This window comes from Staurois parvus, unplaced genomic scaffold (genome assembly GCF_062004578.1).
Source record: "Staurois parvus isolate SC_StPar_1 unplaced genomic scaffold, SC_StPar_1.0 ptg000025l, whole genome shotgun sequence".
NCBI classification, from domain to species: domain Eukaryota; kingdom Metazoa; phylum Chordata; class Amphibia; order Anura; family Ranidae; genus Staurois; species Staurois parvus.
Window position 1 is genome coordinate 29,749,115 of NW_028317821.1, and position 23,362 is coordinate 29,772,476.

The 23,362-nt window shown below is 39.7% G+C and overlaps 2 protein-coding genes across 6 annotated transcripts in view; one reads left to right on the forward strand and one right to left on the reverse strand.

Annotated features, from left to right (window-relative positions):
- The window catches only part of PLEKHG7 (pleckstrin homology and RhoGEF domain containing G7), a 138,771-nt gene extending 134,762 nt beyond the window's left edge, over window positions 1–4,009 (forward strand). For all 4 annotated transcript variants that reach the window (XM_089652640.1, XM_089652631.1, XM_089652663.1 and 1 more), the window contains 3 exons: window positions 258–411; window positions 485–582; window positions 3,787–4,009. In XM_089652640.1, the coding sequence (XP_089508766.1) occupies window positions 258–411; window positions 485–582; window positions 3,787–3,894 (360 nt within the window). In that variant the 3' untranslated portion in view covers window positions 3,895–4,009. The remainder of the gene's footprint in view (window positions 1–257; window positions 412–484; window positions 583–3,786) is intronic.
- Window positions 4,010–7,508: 3,499 nt separating this feature from the next.
- EEA1 (early endosome antigen 1) overlaps window positions 7,509–23,362 on the reverse strand; it is a 157,950-nt gene continuing 142,096 nt past the window's right edge. For both annotated transcript variants that reach the window (XM_089652665.1, XM_089652664.1), the window contains one exon: window positions 7,509–23,108. In XM_089652665.1, the coding sequence (XP_089508791.1) occupies window positions 22,986–23,108 (123 nt within the window). In that variant the 3' untranslated portion in view covers window positions 7,509–22,985. The remainder of the gene's footprint in view (window positions 23,109–23,362) is intronic.

The window sequence follows — 23,362 nt, forward strand, 5'->3', positions numbered from 1 at the left end:
GAATGCAGCCACCATATCTAATGATAATGGTAATCTGCAATATAATACATAATTGGGGTTTAATATCGCTTTAAGACAATTACTGAAATTTGTGTTTGGTTAGGGTGGAATTCCAGCCCATCTCTTTTATGTGATGTAGAAATGTTTATAATCTGTCAATTGTGGGGCAATCCCAAGTTTAGGCAGTGAGATGGGTGTTTTTCACTCAATTATTACTTTTTATTAGTCTTGTGTTGTAAAGTCTTTTTTTTTCCCAGAAACCATCCAATATAGAAGCTTGTACTATGTACCCATCTTTACACCCAGAGCTGCAGCGCATAGTGAAAGAAGGTGGTTACTGCAAAGTCTTGGACCAGCCTATTCCACTAGACAGGCTAAGCATAAAAAGTATTGATGCCTTCCATGCTACAGGTACGAAAGTATGATTGCCCACAGTATCTGGTATTAGAAAGGACACAGGACTGACTCCTTCTGTATTTAATAGTGTATGGAATGAGGAATGCTTTCCTAATCCAGCATGAGAATCGTTATCAGCAGTGTATTGCTGCCTTCATCATGCAAGCACATACTGAATCTGAAAAGGTTTGTCAAGCTTTTCTATTTTATAGTGTGATGCACCATAATTGATAGTGATACTGTTAAAAAACACTAATCAACACATTTATTACAGCTATAGGATTCTGTGTGCCAACCTAAACAGGGCCCAAATCTAGTTACTATGTGATAACCAAATCTCATAAACTAAAAAAAGAATCCCTCAACTCCACCAAGTGAGCCAAATCCTCCTTGATTGTGTTCCTCACTCTCCTCCTTCCAGACACTGCAGCTCACAATGGGAGGATTTCAGCAGCAGAGGCAGTGCTACTACCCACACCTGCTGCAATGTATTTTCATCCCACTGTAGTGTAAGCAAGAAAAGCCTACATGAGGGTGACAACATTGCTCTGAATTCAGGAGCAGTGCAGCAGTGTTGTCACCCCATCACAGGAAACTGTATGAGGTGGAGATCTCTGGCAGAACCTTTTTGTTTCCTTTTTAAGGATAAGTTCAAATAAAAAAATAATAATAAATGCACATTTTTTCCTGCAGTTAACAAATGTGCATTTATAATTTTTTTTGTTTTTTAGGAGCCTGTAAAGTATTGCACCCGTGGTCAGCAGGCTCCTGCAGATTGTTTGTGTAGCTGTTGGCCCATACCTCTGATATGGGCAGACAGTTACTGAATGACAGGAAGATCAGTGAACTAAATAGAGCTCTCATCAGCACCCTAGTAGTTCATTGAGAGATACAAGCAGACAGCAGCAAAAGGATGACAGTACTTGTAGTTCATTAAATCACAGAACTCTGGGAATGAATCATGCAGTCATGTGGGTGGAGCCTTGCACAGCCATGCTGTTTTTGAATTCTGACAGTGGGTGTGGGGAGACTATCTCTGGCCCGCTGTCACAGGGAGGGTGGGATTGGGGGGAGAGCAGACAGATGCTGCACATGTTGCACTTTACATATCCTTTAAATCTTGACAAGGAATGGTACTTACATTCAAGAAGAAATGCCCCTTGTGCTGATGGTTGCTGTCTTAGGGCATCTTCACACTGCTTGTGTTTTTTTTTTTTTTTTATTATGATTAGAAATTCTAAACTGACAGCAAAAAGGTCAATAAAGTACATATCCCTCATTAGTCACATACAGTCAGGTCCATAAATATTGGGACATTGACACATTTCTAACATTTTTGGCTCTATACACCACCACAATGGATTTGAAATGAAAGGAACAAGATGTGCTTTAACTGCAGACTGTCAGCTTTAATTTGAGGGTATTTACATCCAAATCAGGTGAACGGTGTTGGAATTACAACAGTTTGCATATGTGCCTCCCACTTGTTAAGGGACCAAAAGTAATGGAACAGAATAATAATCACAAATCAAACTTTCACTTTTTAATACTTGGTTACAAATCCTTTGCAGTCAATTACAGCCTGAAGTCTGGAACACATAGACATCACTAGACGCTGGGTTTCATCCCTGGTGATGCTCTGCCAGGCCTCTACTGCAACTGTCTTCAGTTCCTGCTTGTTCTTGGGGCATTTTCCCTTCAGTTTTGTCTTCAGCAAATGAAATGCATGCTCAATCGGATTCAGGTCAGGTGATTGACTTGGCCATTGCATAACATTCCACTTCTTTCCCTTAAAAAACTCTTTGTTTGCTTTTGCAGTATGCTTTGGGTCATTGTCCATCTGCACTGTGAAGCGGCGTCCAATGAGTTATGAAGCATTTGGCTGAATATGAGCAGATAATATTGTCCGAAACACTTCAGAATTCATCCTGCTGCTTTTGTCAGCAGTCACATCATCAACAAATACAAGAGAACCAGTTCCATTGGCAGCCATACATGCCCACACCATGACACTACCACCACGCTTCACTGATGAGGTGGTATGCTTAGAATCATGAGCAGTTCCTCTCCTTCTCCATACTCTTCTCTTCCCATCACTCTGGTACAAGTTGATCTTGGTCTCATCTGTCCATAGGATGTTGTTCCAGAACTGTGAAGGCTTTTTTAGATGTCATTTGGCAAACTCTAATCTGGCCTTCCTGTTTTTGAGGCTCACCAATGGTTTACATCTTGTGGTGAACCCTCTGTATTCACTCTGGTGAAGTCTTCTCTTGATTGTTGACTTTGACACACACACACCTACCTCCTGGAGAGTGTTCTTGATCTGGCCAACTGCTGTGAAGGGTGTTTTCTTCACCAGGGAAAGAATTCTTCGGTCATCCACCACAGTTGTTTTCCGTGGTCTTCCGGGTCTTTTGGTGTTGCTGAGCTCACTGGTGCGTTCCTTCTTTTTAAGAATGTTCCAAACAGTTGTTTTGGCCACGCCTAATGTTTTTGCTATCTCTTTGATGGGTTTGTTTTGTTTTTTCAGCCTAATGATGGCTTGCTTCACTGATAGTGACAGCTCTTTGGATCTCATCTTTAGAGTTGACAGCAACAGATTCCAAATGCAAATTGTACACTTGAAATGAACTCTGGACCTTTTATCTGCTCATTGTAATTGGGATAATGAGGGAATAACACACACCTGGCCATGGAATAGCCGAGAAGCCAATTGTCCCATTACTTTTGGTCCCTTAACAAGTGGGAGGCACATATGCAAACTGTTGTAATTCCTACACTGTTGACCTGATTTGGATGTAAATACCCTCAAATTAAAGCTGACAGTCTGCAGTTAAAGCACATCTTGTTCATTTCATTTCAAATCCATTGTGGTGGTGTATAGAGCCAAAAATGTTAGAATTGTGTCAATGTCCCAATACTTATGGACCTGACTGTATGATACAGTGTCTAGTACAGTGAATGCTTAGATTTTTTTTTTCTTTTTGTAATATGAAGCATTGGGCTTAGAATGTGTTTTATGTGGTTTAAATGATATGGCATCCATGACCAGAAGGATTTATAAGGTCTGTGTTTACAATTTTCCTTTTGAGATAAGCCTGACACATTGTGAAAGCTGGTTACAAGAATAAATGCAGGCTCCTAGATGTACCTTTTAACAGCTTTCGGAGTCCTTAAACCTGCCGATTCCGACTTCTGGTAAAGCCTAGAGTTGCCCTTTCACCTCCCATGCTTTACTATTGGTAAGTAAGGGCAGATATCACAGTGATAAGTCAATAGGTAGGTGGGGGCTAGAGCTAGACTTGAAATAAAAACTACAACCCTTAACAAATAAGAGCAAGTCTGGATAAGTGCCATGCTTAATATTACCATGTTCTATATATTTTACAGAAGCAATGGATCTCACAAATAGAAACTGCCATTTCCTGTTACACTGAAGTTTATGAGACAAACAGATCTTCAGTATTTTGCTACCCTGCAGAGTCAGCTGAAATTTAATAGCATGTTGTGTATAGGATTCCTAAATTAACTTAATTGTTTTGTTTACTGTTTTTTATAAATATTTTTATTTGTACATTGTTTGTAAAATATAAAATTCTGATTAACAAAAAAAAAAAAATCTACAGTGTTTGTTTTTAAACCAAACCTATTACCACTTGACCTTCGGAAGATTTTATTCCCATCATGACCAGGACATTTTTTGCTATTCAGCACTATTTTTACATTCTGTCACCATAGTGACACTGTAGTACGCTGGGTGGGAGGGGGTGTTTTTTTTTCTTTAGTTATTGCTTATAACAGTGATCATTGTCACTGTTATAAGCAATACTTTTAACTGTCAAGAATGGCTTCCATTCATGACAGTTAAAAGTATTGCTTATAACAGCTTGCTTACTATTACGATGCTGTAATTGGCTACAGTTAAATCACATGGTACAGTGTGCCAGGTATCATGGGATAGCTGTGGGCAAATCACAACATCACAATAGTAAGCAAGGTGTCCTCTATGGAAGCCATCAATGACAGTTTTGCTTACATGTATTTGCTATGATTGGTCATAGCGGTTACGTGATACCCTGGCCACTTACAGCGGCAGAGTACCGAACACCATGATCCGCTGAACACAGCATTGTGCACTAGTGCGTTGCCTAGCCTGGACAGGCAGCAAGTGGTTAAATGTTTTTTTTTTCTAATATTGTGTTTCACAAAAGCTAAGAAATTTAGAAAAGTGTTTGTGGACTAAATATGTGTACCAAGAAACTTAGTATTTAAAGAAATCCACAGGCTAGAACATGGATCTTACAGTGAGGAAATGAAACAAATTCAAAGTAAAGTTAGTTTTTTTTTCCTCTGCATCATTTTATGTTGGAGGCATGGATTTTCACCAAAATGCTGTGAAAGAACATAGCAGCCTTACTTGATTATATTCCAGCAGTCAGCAAATAGCCATCCGAAGAGTGAAGATTCTTTAGCAGTGATCTAGTCTTATTCAAACTGGACCATTCTCATACCTGGAGGCAGAAGTGTAGGCAAATATAAACTGTGGGATTTATTGTTTGGTCAAGGAGCAAGTGATATCAGCAACTCTAAGCTTGGTGTATCAACTGAAACTATCCTTTACGGCAAACTGTAGTTTTCACTTGTATTTTAGAGCAAGTCCGCCCAGAACTGATTTTTCAGGGTTTTTTTTAAGCTGCTGGAGAAGATTTAAGCACCTGACAGATTTTTATCTGTTGGGGAATCCTGTGGTGAGATACAGTTGTGCTCAAAGGTTACCCTGCATACCCTGGCAGAAATTGTGAAATTTTGGCATTGATATTGAAAATATGACTGATCATGGCAAAAAATGCTCTTTTATTGAAGGATGATGATCATATGAAGCCATTTATTATCAAATAGTTGTCTGGCTCCTTTTTAAATCATAATGATAGCAGACATCACCCAAATGGCCATGATCAAAAGTTTGCATACCCTGGAATGTTTGGCCTTGGTACAGACACACAAGGTGACACACACGGGTTAAAATGACAATTAGAGGTTAATGTCCCACATCTGTGGCTTTTTAATATGCAATTAGTGTCAGTATATACATAGTCAATGTGTTTGTTAGCTCTTACGTGGAAGCACTGACTAGGCTAGATACTGAGCCATGGGGATCAGAAAAGAACTGTCAAAAGTCCTGCATAACAAGGTAATGGAACTTTATATAGATGAAAAGGACATAAAAAGATGTCTAAAGCCTTGAATATGCCAATCAGTACTGTTAAATCACCTATTAAGAAGTGCAAAGTTCGGGGATCTCTTGATACCAAGCCAAGGTCAGGTATACCAAGAAAGATTGCAGCCATAACTGACAGAAGAATTGTTCGGGATACAAAATGGAAACCCATAAATAAACCACAAGAAAAATACAGGCTGCTCTGGAAAAAGACAATGTGGTTGTTTGAAGGAGCACAATATGACACTTGAACAAAAATGAGCTGCATGGTCGAGGTGCCATAAAGAAGCCTTTACTGCATCTTTGACATGCGTAACCAGGCCTTTTTGTGTCATTGATGCAGTAAAGGCTTCTTTCTGGCACCTCAACCATGCAGCTAATTTTTGTTCAAGTGTCATCATATTATGCTCCTTCAAAACAACCACACTGTCTTTTTCCAGAGCAGCCTGTATTTTTCTTGTGGTTACCTATGGGTTTCCATTTTGAATCCCGGACAATTCTTCTGTCAGTTATGGCTGCAATCTTTCTTGGTCTACCTGACCTTGGCTTGGTATCAAGAGATCCCGAACTTTCCACTTTTTAATGGGTGATTTAACAGCACTGATTGGTATATTCAAGGCTTTGGACATGTTTTTATGTCCTTTTCATCTATATAAAGTTCCATTACCTTGTTACGCAGGACTTTTGACAGCTCTTACGTGGAAGCACTGACTAGGCTAGATACTGAGCCATGGGGATCAGAAAAGAGCTAACAAACTCAATGACTATTTATACACTGACACTAATTGCAATTTAAAAAGCCACAGATGTGGGACATTAACCTCTAATTGGCATTTTAACCAGTGTGTGTCACCTTGTGTGTCTGTACCAAGGCCAAACAGTCCAGGGTATGTAAACTTTTGCTCAGAGCCATTCTCCCTCCTAGATTGTAAGCTCCAAGGAGCAGGGCCCTCCTATCCCTCTTGTATTGAACTGTATTGTTGCTGTATTGTCTCTCGTTATATTGTAAAGTGCTGAGCAAACTGTTGGTGCTATATAAATCCTGTATAATATTAAAAATTTGGGCGATTTCTGTTATTATGATTTAAAAAGGAGCCAAACAACTATTTGATAATAAATGGCTTCATATGATGATCATCCTTCAATAAAAGAGTGAAATTTTGGCATTGATATTGAAAATATGACTGATCATGCCAAAAAATGCTATTTCTGCCAGGGTATGCAAACTTTTGAGCACAACTGTTTATAAAAGTATATATCAGACCAAAAGTGTATAAATAAAATATGTTCATTGTCAAAGTTTACAGACACTTTAAAAACAACAATTTCAGATGTGCATGTATGATATGCTTTAGGCCTCGTTCACACCATACATGCAGAAATATGCATGGAAACTGATGTGCAGATTTCACTTGCACAGACATCAGTTTACATGCACGCTACAATGACTTTTAATACTCATTGCAGATTCCTGTGCAGAAAAAAAAATCTGCACGCGATACCAGTTTTGTGGCGTGAACAGGGCACATAAAGAACAATTGATTTTTATGTGCGCATGCAGAAAAACTGACGTCTCTGCACTGTGGTGTGAATGAGCCCTTACAGTAAGACTGGCCATACATTATACAATTTTCTTTTAGATTTAACAAAACCATATAATATGAGGTCAAACCTAAACACTTTAAATTTGTATGCAATCAGGCAGGCCTGTGCACTACATAGCTGAAGGTAAATCTAAAGGAAATAACAAGAAAATGTACAGTCAGCTCAAGTCCTTACACATCTGATTACGGTTTTGATTGCAAGTCAGCAGGTTAATTAATAGGCTGCTTCTAAAAACTGTGGAGCCCCAAAATGAAACGGTACATAATCGGTTAAGGCAAGGCACAAGGAGTTGTTAGAAAGATCTATTTTTATTTACCATTTGTTTTACAGATTAGAAAACAAATAACATTTGAACAAGCATCCTTCCACTCCACACCAACAGCTGCAGGATGTCTACTTACAGATACATCTCCATTGTAAATGCACACCAGATTACAGTCTCTCACAACATAAGGCACCACTACATGATCACAAGCTGTAAACATAACATTGAAAAAAGGGCATAGAAAAACCAGGTCAAATACTCATGCAAAACCGTGTACACATACTCTGTATGATCCAGTTTACAAAGTGTAGTTTAATGTGCATAAAGTTGCATTGCAAAGATCATCAGAAATTAAATCTCACTAAAGTGCGTAAGAACATAAAAAGCTTCACAGAGGTGGAAAACACTTTTTCCATGCCAATTTATGTGCAGGTTCCCCTTTACTCCAGAACAAAGACCAAATGATGCGGCTAATACTGCTGCCTCAAAGCTTTAATATTGCTGGTTTGTTCCTCAAAGGTTTATATTACTTGGCAATATCTTTGTTTGCCCAAACACAGACCACGTCACAAGAGGCCTTAAGCTAGCCATACACTATGCACATTTCAGCTGGTTCCTGTTTAAAGAGGAGTTCCACCCAAACGGGGAAGTTACACTTTAATGCTTTGTCCCCTGCTCCCCATTAAGGATTGGCACCTTTGGGGAGGGGGGGGGGCAGTGGGTACCCAAATTTGACAGGTACCAGCTACCACTTCTGCTGCGATCGCCTAGGTGATCGGAAGCGGTTGTCGTCCTCCCTCCCTGTAGTCTTCTGGGACACATGACAGGTCCCAGAAGACTACGGGGCCATTCACAAAGCACTGTGCTTCTTGCGCATGTGCAGTGGGTACCTGGCTGTGAAGCCGCAAGCTGTCACAGCCAGGTGCCCACACTAAAGATGCCAGCGCAGGGGAAAGAAGACGACCGATGGTCCAGCAGTGTCCTCACCACCGCTGGTTTCGAGGGACAGGTAAGTGGCTGTATTTTTAAAGTCAACAGCTACAGTTTTTGTAGCTGCTTTTTTTTTTCCGGCTGGAACTCCGCTTTAAGTGGATAAACTTCACTCCATGGGTGGCCCTGTTGACACCCTCCTGTCCTGAAGGCTGAACAAATAAAATCTAAGCGTGTATGGCCACTAAACCCACCAATTTAGTTGTTTTCATAAAACTGTTACAATCAAGGCATGCTGTGAATGATAGCTGTTACTAGTGTACATATGTCAGCTCCCAACCAAACTGGCCGCGGTCATAGTTGATCACATGTGCAGCACCATGACAATTGCAGTTTATATGGAAGTTAGCATGGCAGCTACCTTAGCTGTAATGGACAGGAGGGTTTAGAATCCACATGTAGCCATAGATGGCATTTGTATCCCCACATCTGATGGTCTGCTTAGCTGTTTTAAGTGGTTGTCGACATTTAGTCCTCACTAGCCACAAATAGTTCCAGAATTCCAAGTTAAACTTAACCCAAAAGGGGAAGTTACGCTTATTTACATATTCCCTCACATTTGGCACTTTTTTTTGTGTGGGGGTGGGGACCTGGATTGACAGGTACCTGCTCCCACATCTGGTCAGATGCGCTGCGGAGATTCTAAACGGAAGTTCAACCCCCCCCCTTCTCCCGCAGCCTATTGGGACACTGCACAGGTCCCAGAAGACTAGGACTATTCTCAAAGAGCAGCTCACTTCGCACATGTGCAGCAGCAAACTGGCTGAGCAGCCGCAAGGCTTCACTGCTGGTTTCCTTTACTTAAGATGCCCATGCCCGAAGATGATTGAAGAATTGGCTTGGGTGAGCACAGAGCTAGATCCCTGGACAGCTAAGTGTTATTATATTACAGTATTTGTAGCTGCTGAATTCTTTGGAAGGAGGCTATAGCTCCGCTTTAAAGCACAGCACTGTTATTTTTTTCAGCAGCTTCCAAGAGAGTACACTTAAAGCCTAACTCTAGCCAAAACTTATTTAGTTTGGGTGGGGAAAGGTTACAGCCTCTGACAAGACATAACAGACAAACAAAAACAACATGCAATTCTAGTATGGGTTGGAACCTTTCATGATAATTTTATTGCTGTCCATGTCTTCTTGTCCCAGTGACAACTGCAGCCCCTGCTTCTTGTAGGGGAGTCACAAGGACAGGAGGTCAGGGGAAACAGTCAGGAATGAAAACTTGGCAAAATATTTACTTTACCCCACTCAATCCAAAATGAAAAACAAATTTGGCATTAAAGTTCACTTGTGACTTCAGAAGAACATACTGTCAGCTGAGAAATGCTGCATCTACTGCAAACTGGTTATTGGAGCAGATAACCTTCAGGCATATCAATAGGGGAGGTTAATTAGATGGGTGGAAGTATTTAGGCATCTACAGTTATTTTGAAAAGTTACTTAAAAAAAACTATGGAGTTTAAATTGTCATATTCTGATCAATCAGTAAAGGATCACACCCACACTACTGTGTTGAGAAAACTTATGGAAATGCTTGTTGCACTGCAATGCCATTCATTGTAAATAGCACCCCCAAAACACTAACGCTGCTATACAGTGCGATACAGTAAACCATGTCCCTCTCTTGTGATAAAATGCAGCCTGCCCTATTCTCATATGCATTTCAATCCATTCATTTTGAATTGGCTGTTTAATGTACCACAATGCATGCTTTACAGAGTTGTATTCTGAATTGGCATTTAAAAAAAACCCAAGCATGACACCCTCTCGCTGCTTGTAATGTGATGTAATTTGTTCTCAGGTTTCAGTTGGCATTGAGAACTTGGGCAACATGCAGACCTCAGAAACATCTTCCATGCATTTACTTTAGAAGACTGGCAGGATGGTAACAATTCTGCTCTCAACAGAAAGAAAACATTTCAATACATAATCTGCTGTGAAACTTAAAGATTCATTTCTCCACAATGACTATAACTAGAGAGGAAACAGAGAGCTTGGTTTAAAGTGTCTTGCTATTGTTGAGCATATACGAGAATATTTTAGTGTGCATAGTCTTGGCACAGGCTCAGGTTATCTATCGCCTGCGACTTTATATGGATATGTTAAGCACCTACACAGAAGCACTTGGAAGAGTTCTATAAACTGAAAAAGGAAGCTGTAACTCATTTCAGTAAGCAGTATTTTAAAGTACAGTTAAACATTAGCACTGTTCTGCTTTTCTGTACCTTTTGCTAATCAAGATTTAAAAGGAATTCTAAACGTGCAGTAACAAACCCTAGTTTTCATCTTTACTACTAAAAATCCAAAACAATGTGCAGTACATGAGCAGTGAATGAATGTGTTTGATAAGACAATATGGTAGGTTACATCACCGTAGTACTTTACACATTTCAGGTAAAAAATGTCTTTTGTAGCAACTTTTCACTGGAGACAACCCATTCATACTAACTTTTAAGACAGAACCATTTTCCAAGGCATTGCTGTTGTGCACTACTGTACATCTATCACATCTGCAAGCATTCCTGTACTGTAATTTAAATACATAATTAAAATAGAATTCTGGACTTTACCTAAATAGTCTTAGAAACGCTCCCAACACCTAATCTGACTAACCTGTGTAAGGAAGATCTCTATAAGTACCTATTTTCAGCCCGCTCTGGTCTGCTTATGTGATCTCTCCTGTGTTAGTGCCAGCTGCAGGGTAGAAGAGAGAGAACGATCGACAAAGGTTGGTTATGCCTGGGAGTGGTTAGGACACCTACAGGCCTACTATGGCTCATCTGTTGTCAGTACTCCCTCCTCTCTGCTGCAGCTGCCGTTGGATCACATGACTGGGCCGGAGCAGAGTGAAGATAGATAGGTATACAGACTATGAGCATGGGTGTTAGAGTAGAGAGAATGTTTGAGTAGTTAGGTAAAACCAAGAATTCTACTTTAAAATAAATAGATTTGTTACTGTGATTACCAATAATCCAGGCTACAAATGAGTTCAAATGCTTGTATTTTAAAGTAAAAAAAAACTAACGACAACTTTGAAAATAGGGTTTTTATACTCATATTTTCATTCAGTATATTGAGACACACAAGAGGTTTAAACTTTTGCAAGCAGCATTACAAATTTGTAAAGCAGATGTTGGATGGTGAAAAGAACAAGAAGCACCAGTAGATCTAGTAGTGTGAGCCTTGACAGGAAAGGGTGGAACCCCATTCTTGAGATCATAAGCATGGATGGTTGAAGCCACCTACTGCTGGTGGAGCAAGAAGCTGGGGCATGCTTATGGAGTCCATCCAGGATTACAAAAAGAGGAATCAGTCTTCCAGAAGAAAAACAGTGGCTGAGAGATAAACTCTCAAAACCTGAACCACATCCAGACAATGTAGGAACATCTGCAGTTGGTGAACTGGACCTGGGGGACAGAACAATGTCCTGGTTGAGGTGAAAGGCAGAAACTATCTTAGGCTAGAAGGATATCATAAGCCTCACCACCACCTAGTCCATAAGGAAAAGAAAAATGGTTCCTTGCATGATAAGGTCACTATTTTAGACTCTGTCCAAGGTGACAGCGGCAAGAACACCACCTTGTGGGTGAAAGTAGAGAGAGGGCTGTCTCTAATAGGGTTCAATTGGTAGTTTCTGAAGTTTAGAGAGAACCAGATTTATATTCTAGGAAGTCACAGTGGAAGCTACAGAGGACCCCCTGGACAAAGGTCTTAATCAAAAATATAGAAGCCAACAAAACAGAAAAAAGGCAGATAACTGACCCTTGATAGTGCTGATTGCAAGGCACTGGCCCAAACCAAGCAGTAGGAAAGAGAATTCATCCCACAGAGAAACTCCTAGGGTGGAGGACTCACAGCAAGCGAAGTATGCCTTCCAGTCCGATGAGAGATTCTGAGAAGTAAGCTTCCTAACTTTCAGCCTTGAAGGAGTCAGAGACTCAAAAATGTCTCTGTCATTCAGGATCTGGGCTTCAACAGCCATGCCATTAAAGCCAGCTACCACAAAGCATGGTGGAAAATTGGCTAGTGGGACAGACTATCCAAATTGCCAGGAGTCTTACCATTCAGTGTACATCCACTCCTGCTAGCTGAACGGCTTTATCCTTTGATTAACTGGGAGGAGTTGTGATTTGGCTATGCTGAATGGCATTGAACAAACCACATATCAGGTCAGGGACCTTTCAGGCAGTGCCAGGACAAGGTCATCCAGCGCCTTGTAATCATTTGTCCCTGCCTGCAGGGTAAACCCTTCTCTGTGTATGCTCTGGTGTCAGCCGCTAACAAAGTCTGCATACATGTTACTGTGATCTTATCACTGACTTCCTATAAAAAGGACTTCAGTAAATTAAGGACACAAGGTGACTTTTACCACAACCTGGTGCACATAAAAAACAGATTCAGCCAAATGTAATGGCACACTAGGATGATTAAATGGCACAAACAAAGGTTTTTTTTGTTAGCACTATAGGAACCAAATATAATACACATTGTCTGTAAATCATATATATATATATATATATATATATATATATATATATATAAAAACTGATAAACTATAAGAAGAAAAAAGTCAAGTGACCAGCCTCTTTGTAACAAGGCATGTCTGATGTTTAACCAACATCCAACAATGCAGACAACTCTTGTAACCACAACTGCACCTATACTGACAACATAATGCAAAGCCAATGTAGTTTCAGATAACCTTCTGATTTACAAAAAAAGAAAAGGATTTATGTATAAACAAATACTCCTTCAGTTTCAGACCCGGTTTGCAGAAATAGAATCTGGCTACTTGATATGGGCTTAGTACATTTTAGCACAGTATTTTTGCATATACTCCTATAGCTTACCAAGTCTGATACCTCTAAGAGGCACACACATCATTTCCAACCAGTCCTCCAAAACATTTTAGTTACCTGGCTATTATGCTCATTGCATCAAATCTTTGAGTCAATGACCCTGTATGTGTGTATGTATATATATATATACATATATATATATATATATATCCTGATCTGGATCATACTTGTTCTGGATTAAAGCACTGAAGCCAGCAGTTTAATATTTCCAAGAGATCGTTATCAACAGTAGCCTTCATAGTTATCTCATGAAGGGTCTACTTTAAATAGGCAGGCTAGATAATTTTTCAGCTATAGGTGGGACATTGTAGGCTAAAACACTTTTTTTTTTTTTTTTTTTGTAAGTGTTGGATACTCTCTTTCCCCTAATTCCCAGGGCTGTTCCTATCCATCTGGAAGTTGTGGGTGTTCCCACCCACTTTTGTGTGATCTAGCTCTTCCTGCTGCTTATTGCATATAAAATATTTTTTACAAAATCAGAAAGAGTGGGAAACTTTTGCCATAGCAGTGCAGATATTTCATTAATAAAGAGATATAAAACATCACAGGGTGGTTTTACTCTGCAGCATCTATTAAAACATCATTTCTGAGTAGACTGAGCCTTTCTTTATCTTAATATGTGGTATAACAATAAGAGATTGGCTAATTCACATAACTTTAACCCTCTCAGCTACAGAAGATGTCATGAATTTGGTTACAGGTTATACAAGAACTCTCAATTTAGAACTGATTAAATCATATTGTTTAGACCAGAGTTCTCCTTTGAGATGTGCATAATTAGCACTACTTGCACACATCAGTCATTAAATAAACACACATTGACAGAGGTAGTTTGCACAATATGTTTTTTCAGAACAAAAGGCATTATGGGCATAGATGGTTACATCTGTGGTTCTAACCTTGTTGACGGATCACAAGTGATGAAGAGCCATGCTAACCAAAGCTCTTAGTATCACAAAGCAGCAGTCGGTGTAAGCAGAGAACAACCACTGTGAAAATGAGCTTGAATTGGTTTTATCATTAGTGACACATACATTTACGAAGTCTCAGAACTTTACCTATTCCTATAGTTTAACACAAATGTAAAATATGTCAAACACCTACGATAAAGCCTCGTGAATTCACTACACGTTCCTGTATGCATATTTAGTCGATCATTCACTAAATGCCAACTATATCTGCTGAATTCAGTGAAAAGAGCACATTTCAAATACAAATGTGACTTTGCAATGAAACCTTTTTTTTCTGAACAGACAACACTGAAAAATTGTTAAATATTATCAAATTTTAATAAAATGATTTTAAAATTGGCAACTTATGGTTGGCATATTTATGCAAGCTATTCAACACAGCAGCTGCTTAGGCAGGCATTTGCGAAGAGAGGCTGCTGCAAATTTTAAAAAATAGGTGAGCTCCACCTTGCGAGGCATTGGTTGGGGGATGACCACAGCTGTAGGCAGTGTAATACAAGGTGTGGAGCCACCATTCATAAAAGCAATAGTGTTCTAGAGGTAGATGTAGCACTGTTCTCAGTGACAGCCAACAAGTTTTACGCTCAAGCTGCTTTCCCTATCAATTAAGCAGATAATACGCTACAGGAAAATATTGTACAGAAATTGGAAAATACAAGTATACATGGCACATTTCTTTTCTCTGGATATTTAAATTTCACAAAAATAACCGGGAATAACACAAGCACCTGGCATACGTACATTAACAATTTCAACTCAGTTGAACATACAAACTAACCCCCTATATTCTACTTATGTGAGAAGTTTAATCATCCTTTTAAAAACTATTGTAACAAGCGTAGTCATGCATCACTTTCAAGAACCGGTATGGAAAGTTCTATCCTGCCTTTGTAATGACATACGGCCTACACACCTTTGTGATCTGTACTCTTCACACTAAAGTTCAGTAACACTAAGCAGACAGGAATGTGGACAGTTCATTTGGAAGCACGCTACAGCTGTCACTTTTGTTACAACGATTCAACCCTTCAAAACCAAACAGGATATTTAGGTCTTGTCTGACATACACATTATGTATCATGTAGAGTTGTGGAGTAGGTTGATGACAGTCCTTCCAAAATCCAAGCCTCAGACTGCTAAACAGGTTATTTCCATGTGTATTCACATCCTTCTTTTTCAATTTTGAATAGAGTGAGGAAAAGATAGAAACTCTCCAGTTTTATTACAGAGACTCCACTGGGGAGAGTTCCCTCATATGCTCTGAATAAGAAAGTTGTTCATCTGGAGAAAAAGGCTTACACATGGAGGCCAAGTTCACATCTTTGCATTGTGATAACACATGCATTCCAGTGCAGTGCAACTGCTCTAATACAATGCCTTTTCTTGAGTTGCAGGATTATGTGATTTCATGTGCATTACCACAGCACACAAAAGTGAACAGAACCTGAAAGAAACTACTAACTTTTTTGCCCCTTTACCAAAAGTATGTTTTTGTTGCTCTCTCTGTTCATACTGGAGTAGTCCATTTCCTGTCCTTCAGACAGGAATTGGATAACTTGGGGAAGGTATAGAACTTGTGCCAGGATTTTATTGTGGTCTGTGGCTCTATTAGGGAGATGTGACATGGGAGGAAGAGTGGCCCATCACTAGTGTCAGTGAAAGGAATAGTGTCCTATTGTTGTCATTAGTGGGGAAACTAGTGCTTTATTGTTGATGTCAGTGGAAGGAATATTGCCCCATTGTTAGTGTCAGTAGTACGAATAGTGCCACATTGTTGAGATCAGTGAAAGGAATAGTGCCCCATTGTTGAGGTCAGTGGAAGGAATAGTGCCGCATTGTTAAGGTCAGTGGAAGGAATAGTGCCCCATTGTTGAGGTCAGTGGAAGGAACAGTGACCCATCCCTGGATTCAGTGGGAGGAATATTGCCCCATCATTGGTGTCAATGTAAGGAATGGTGCCTCATCATCGGTGTCAGTAGAAGGAAACTGCTTGGTATCAGTGGGAGGAATAATGCCTCATTGTTGGTGTTTATGGAAGGAATGGCATCTTATTGTTGGTTTTAGTAAGAGGAAAATCATGCCCCATCTCTGGTGTCAGTAGAAGGAATAATTTCTCATTGTTGGTGTCAGAGGGAGGAATAGTGCCAGATAAAGGCAAATAAAGACACGCACTCAGTCCACGGGCTGCAGTTTGCAGACCGCTGCTCTAGAGCAAGATGGAGAATGACAGTGGCAGTGGTGAATAACGCCACACAGAAAGGAAACTGAACCTAAGCCAGTAAAAGACTGATTAACCAAAGGTAACAAAAACAAATTCAAACATGTCGGAAGGACCCACAGCCTGATGTGGTCAGCAAAACAAATCACTGGGGATATCCCCCAGAAGGAACCCTCCTAGCACCTAGCAGAAAACAAGCAAGAAATACCAGTTTGGCTGCATGAGAATGCCCAAGGTCTAACATACTTAACCCCTCAGGAAAGAGGATAAACTCTATGACTAAAGAAAGTTGCCCAGTCAGACAACCCTTATCATTAAGTGATGTATATTTAGCAAGTACAATATTCGTACAACTCAATAGCCCACAGGGGCAACAAGAGACCCCTGAGCTCACTAGAGAATCCAAGGGTTCAATCCCACAGTTCGACGTGACAGAAGGAAGAGGTGCAAGGAAGACAGACCATCAAGGATAAGCAGGAAAAAAATATATCCTCAGCCCCAGACTGGTGAGATGGGTACCCTCAAAAATGACAGTGAGAACTAAAACATCCCCTCTGACACCCCTAGGTGTCACTGAGGCCTGCACAATAATGCTGTAGAACCTGCTTAATTCTCACCACAACCCTGGTTCTAGGGAGCTATCATCAACAGCCATGGAGTTAAGGAAAGTAATCGTAGCTGAAATGCTAGCAGCATATACCAGATTATGGATAGGATAAGGGAAGGTAGCTAGAGGACTTTCTCCGGAAGGCTGGTACTCAGCCCAGGAGGGAAACCCCCCCCCCAATGAAGAGGTTCCAGGAAGTCCTCTGGACATACTCTGCCCTCAGCAGAGAGTATCTGCAGCAGGGAGGATCTAGGGTGCTCCACCTGCTGACAATCCAGGTAGGCACGGAATCTTTCATCGACGATTGCATCTTTCTGTGCAGATAATACCAGTTAAGGAGAGCCATGTTCCAAAGCAACAACCTTCTGAAATGCCATTTTAAGCAAGGCTGATATGCTCAGCATCATCCATTGCAAGTGACATACAACTCTCCCTGTCTCGGGGGGGCTCCCACTCCTTTCCCACAAAAGCAGTACAAAACAACTAAATTGTGTCCAATAGAATCCAAAGCAGGAAAAGTCAAGATGAGTCCCCCAAAGAAGAGGGAAGAATCTAGATTAAGGGGACTGAAGTGAGAAGCGTCCAGACTGAGTGGATGCAGACTTCTACACCGATTACAGAAGTAGATGTAGGAGAAAATACTTCTCAATAGATACATTGGGGCCAGAGCATTGTTTGGCCTCCCGTGACATCATGGTACACCTAGGTCTAGAAAGCTCAACAATGCAATGAGCAGTGTCCAAACGCCACATTCCAGGATAGCCTTGTGGTCCATTTATGGCCTCCAAAGCTAGGATGAGAAAAGCCATTTTCAACAACTGCTATACAGAGATCAGCTCAGGCATGCAGCGTAGTGAGGAATCGTGATTTAGGCCAATGAAAGAGACATCACAAAGAATAGAAAAACAAAGAAAAAAGGGTAGCACAAAAATTGTTTAGACTTTTCTCTGGATCTGGAGGAAAAAAAAAATCTATCCTCCAAAAACCCCAGCAAAAAAATGAGGCATGCTGGGTAAAGGAGGCGTTATACTGGAGTTAGCTTACAATATTTCTGTTTGCCAGTAGGAGAAGTATAAGCAAATTGTATCTGAATTGCTGTGTCCCTCTAGGGGCGAGAAAGTGTTTTTTTGCATTGTGTCCCATCACTTCCTATTTTTCTGTCAAGGGAATAAGAACATATAGCAATAAAATCCTGAAATAATTTCTAGCCCTTCTCCACTCCGCCAACAAGAAAATAAAAAAACACTTGGACAAGAGCTTGGCTTTGGAGTTGAATGGACTGATAATCACCACATCAGGGACTTTATTTACCGTCTTTTGTATTTGAGATCTGGTCAATGCCTGCTAGTGAAGTGGTTATAAAGTTGAGTACAGAAAAGTGGCTGCTGCAGTGTTGAATTCTGTTTCCTGCCTTGGGAGATGGACTAGGCGCATATAGCACACTTCACCCATACAGGTTAGAAAATAGTGGCACTCTTCAGGTGGGGCTTTTATTCCTCCCCCTCTATGACACTGTAATCTCACTCTTCTACTTCGACCGTTGAAGAGCCCTTGTAGCATAAATTGCTGGGCTGCAGCTGTCATACAGTGCTTCAGGAGATCATATTGCACAGCTACTGAGAAAACATAGAGCCAATGGAAGAGAGTCATTGGATGAAAAAAGGGGGCAAACTTGAGAGCTCTCAAAATGAATTATGGAACATGGATAAATGTACAGCCCATTTCCAGTATTCCAATCCTGCAGCAGTTGCATTTGGTAAATCGGGCTCCTTCCAGTGGTTCATTACCTTAAGCAGATGTGAGGGACTTAGTTAGCATGTATCAATTATACTTTAGTTACTATTTTAAGTTTGGGAAATGCCACAACTTTGAAACTGGACCATTGGACAACCTTCCCCTGACATGCACATTCAATACTTGCTTGTAGGGCTTTATCAGCAGACATGAATACGATATTGACCAGTTGTTCCCAGCAGAATTGCTCTTGTCTGGCTCCATTACATCCATAGCCTGTGTATGTCTACTGTTACCGGATTCTAAGAACTGCAAGCTTTGTGCATTTCAGGCAGGTTGGAAATTTCCATCCAACATTCTTTAATTGTTCCAGCATATTCTATTAGTTCCTTATAGTAAGCAGCAGTAAAATCAGCTGATATGCATTGCATAAGTAATGTGCGTATCAGGTAAAGTAAAGATCATCTGTAGGTCTGACCATTTGGTATAGTAAATGACCACAATTTAAAAAAAAATGGTCTGCTTAAAATGCAAAGAACGGAATACTACATACTGCTAATTTTCCAGAATACTTTTGTTAATTAGATGTACACCGTACATATAGATTCACATTTTCAACGTAAAAGAGAAATGAAATAGTGTCAGCATGTATCATTATTGATGATCTACGTTTAGACACCAGTTCAGGCTCAGAAAAGCACAGACCACATCTACAGCACTGCTAGACCCACACCTATAAAAAGGTGAGAAAAGAAAAACACAACTATACCACTTCTGGAAAAAAAATCATAATTATGGCAAAACAGTATCACTTTTTTTATTTAACTATAATCCTTTACCACACCTAGCTACCACTATTGTGGTAATTTCATATTACTCTAGACTCACAGCATCCATCCATTCCCACACCAACAGAAGAGTTAATATCCAAGTCCAGGAATGGTTGCACAAGAGAAGTTGATACCAAAGCCATGCATTCTTTTCAATAATCAGGCAGTCAGTTGGTTAATGGCCAAGTGATAACAAGCATGATTTAGAATTGGGAAAACTATTTGTTTAAAAGAAATTGGTGGGTCTGCAGAGGATGGGGCAATGATTAGCAAAATTTCACAGCTTGCAACTACAGACCAAAAATCTGGGCATTTGTTAGTGAATTTCAGATCTGAAGTACAGAATAGCTTCTGTATTACTGATACAGATAGATTACGAGGATACCATCAGCAGGGCACACCAAGGAAGAGAGGACTGCTGTGGACATTTCAGATAAGGATGTTGTGCCTGAACTTTATTAGCCAAGTATATTTTGTGCTTTGTTTGCTCCTAGGTGAGAATGAAAGAGGCCTGATATGTGCCAGTTCATTTTACTAGCCTCTCCCTTTGTAGAATTGGTAAATGCGTACAAAGAAAAAAGCAGGAAAGAAAGTGTGTTTACTTCTGATGTCCATGCCCTACTCTGACCTCAGAACCGAGTTATATCCATGATGTTTAATAACAATAAAATGAAGGGGATGCAGAAGATTCTGATGCACTTAAATTATAGGATATCACAAGGAAATCAGAAACCGAATCCTTTTAAAATAGCAAACACAAGGTTGAATAGCAGCTCTCAACGTCAGGAACAGCTTTCCAGCCTAGTAAACTCTCGGCATTGCACACAGAGCCAGCAGAATCTGATACAGGCAGTTCAATGGCTGTGGAAGTGTTCTGACAAAACACATTCTGAACATGTAAGCTTAGGGCATCTATCAAAAAGTAAAAACAGAAGTAGGGTACAGACAGTGCTTATTCAGATGTAAATTATGACAAAAAGAACATCAAGCCAAAAAGCTAAACACAAAGTTCAAATACATATATTTGAATTGTTTTTACTGCCAAAATATTTTAACATCTCTTCAGTCACTTTTTTGATTCACACATCCCCACCAATGTATTAGGTGCACCTACAATATTGTGAATACTATGACTTGTCATTATCACACAGCTTTCAAGAAAGCAAAACGAAGCCTGGAAACGACAGTCGGGCACTGAAGATGGGGCCATACTGTAATTTGTAATATTGGCATTTAGGTACAAAAACCTATATAGCCAGGGTGATTCCAATAACCAAAGGCTTATTTTTTTTTGCTGAAGTTCTGCTTTTATTGGCATGTCTGAATATCTCTAAGTTAAATCTAAAGAATTAGCGTTTTTATTCCTAGCACTGGGTCTGATATGAGCAAATCCACTTCAACTAAAGGATTATCATCATTAGCAAAGGGTAAAACCCAATTGCCATTCTTAAAAAAAATAAATAAATAAAAAAGATGTGGATCTGTGTTGAAGCAGAGGTCTGATGACCCCCTGCTAAGTCAGGGCTAGAGCTCTCCAATCTGCAGGAAGCAGGAGCTTTGCTGACAGGTGGCAGCGGACTTTCTCTACAGTGTAAACTGGGGGAAGTGTTTAGACTCCTTGTGTAACAATCAGACTACCACAAACAGTAATAGTTATCATTTGCAAAGCTGAATTCCAGTCATATATAAAATCACAAATTAATGCAGCGCTTTATTAATTCACAATGAAATCATTTTAATTCTAAGCAGTATAGTTGAATATGACTTTGTGCCAGCAACTTACAGGCTCTGTACAGCTGGCCTCAAACTTGGGGACACAATATAAAGGGCCAGTCAGTTCTGCTGCAATGCTCATGTACGAAGATGTGTCAGGCTGATAGACTGATGATCACATCTCTCTGCTCTCTCCTCCTGACAATTCTTCTTTCGCTGTTCAGTTACAAGCTTGGGTAAAAACCTGTAAATGATATGTGACTGCAGCATATTAAAATTAGGTTTTCTGCCTAGGGATCTCAGAGCTGGATGTACAAATATAGAAATTATTTGGCAGGTAAAACAGCTCCCATATATGCACATTATCTGTGTATTTTGTTGTTTGGCTGAAGTTTAACTGTAAGCTTTCTAATCAATATTGGATGCATCAGCCATACAACTTGGCTTTTAGTGTGGTCAGAATTATATTGCTTGAAATCTAAACATGGTGATGGCAGTCATTCATGGGTAAAAAGAACCATATATCTTGCATCTATGAACTGGGAAACTTGCTGTGTCTTTCTTTAGTATTAATCCTACAATTTAACATATATGACATATTTAACAAAGTCAAATTGCAATCATCTTCCAGCGCTTATTAGATGAGAAACGTTAAAAAACACTCTGGAAAGAAATATTATACAACCTATAATACACAATTATTTTGTTAGTGGGAGTTAAGAATTTGTTATTTTCATGGGAAGTGAAATAACTACTGTAGAAGCCCACAAAAAAAGTTTAGAGAGGACAGATGCACATTGGAGCCATGGTCTAGTGTAAAAATGCTGAACTTTGCCCCGTTGTTAGTCACATAACTTAGATAGCTACTATGCCAACATGTGGCACAATAACTGCATGATGTCAGAATATATAAAAATATTTGGCCAGCGGAGTGGGCTTTTAGAACTGATCTCTGTGACTTCAATTCAAATGAGGAAAGTGTCGTAACTGTAAAATACCACAGATGCAAGGAAGGTTTTCAATACACAGACACAGATCAGCTTTAGTACAAATGATAAAATAGAAAAGTGATAGGTGAGACTTGAAGAGTTCAGGAGCATTCATTTGTCCTCAGTGTGTAAGCATGCACAACTAGAAACACTGGTGTACAACACTGCTTACTTAGGGCTATGGTCATTAAAAAAATAGATCCTTCCATAGTTTTACAGCTTTGCCATTAGGCAACAAAAACCTAACTTCAGACTTATGTGATTCCTGGTTTACTGTCAATTTATGTATAAAAAATACATAGTTACTTCTCTGTCAGCCTACTATTTACAGGCAGCCAAACAAAACGGAGATGGCAGCTAACAGAAAAGGGATGTGCAGGGAAAAAAAAAGAAGGATCCCCTCAAACTGGGCTTTTATGAAAAATACAATAATTTTACTTTGTATCAATAAAACATTTCAAAAGGATTTTGTGTTTGTCAAATTGTACAATCTTCATCCAAAGGAGTAAGTACTTTGAGTGCTTTATGAGTGCAATAACAAAAGAAAAAAAATACTAAATGTAATTTGGAGGGATCTGAGTAGGGAGCGGCTCCTATCCTTGCAAGTCATTAAAACATGTATTACAAACACGGACTGGCTTCTTGGAAGAAGGCGTTAAGGCATTCTTTGAAGAACATTCTGCACAGAAGATATTTCCACAGTGTCTACAGTGGTGCTGAAAACAAAACAAAAGCAGTTTATTTTAAAGCACTTGTGGTATAACAGTGTACTGGTTACACATTTATTTACTCATAAGAATGTATATTTTTACAAAGCAAATAAATTATCAGCAGTCCCTATCTCCTAGAAGAGCTCACACTTTAGTCTTTCTAGCACTCTTATGTACATATTAGATGCAATGTCAATGAAAGTCAATAATCCTGCAAGTACAGTTAGGTCCATATATATTTAGACACAGGCACAATTTTA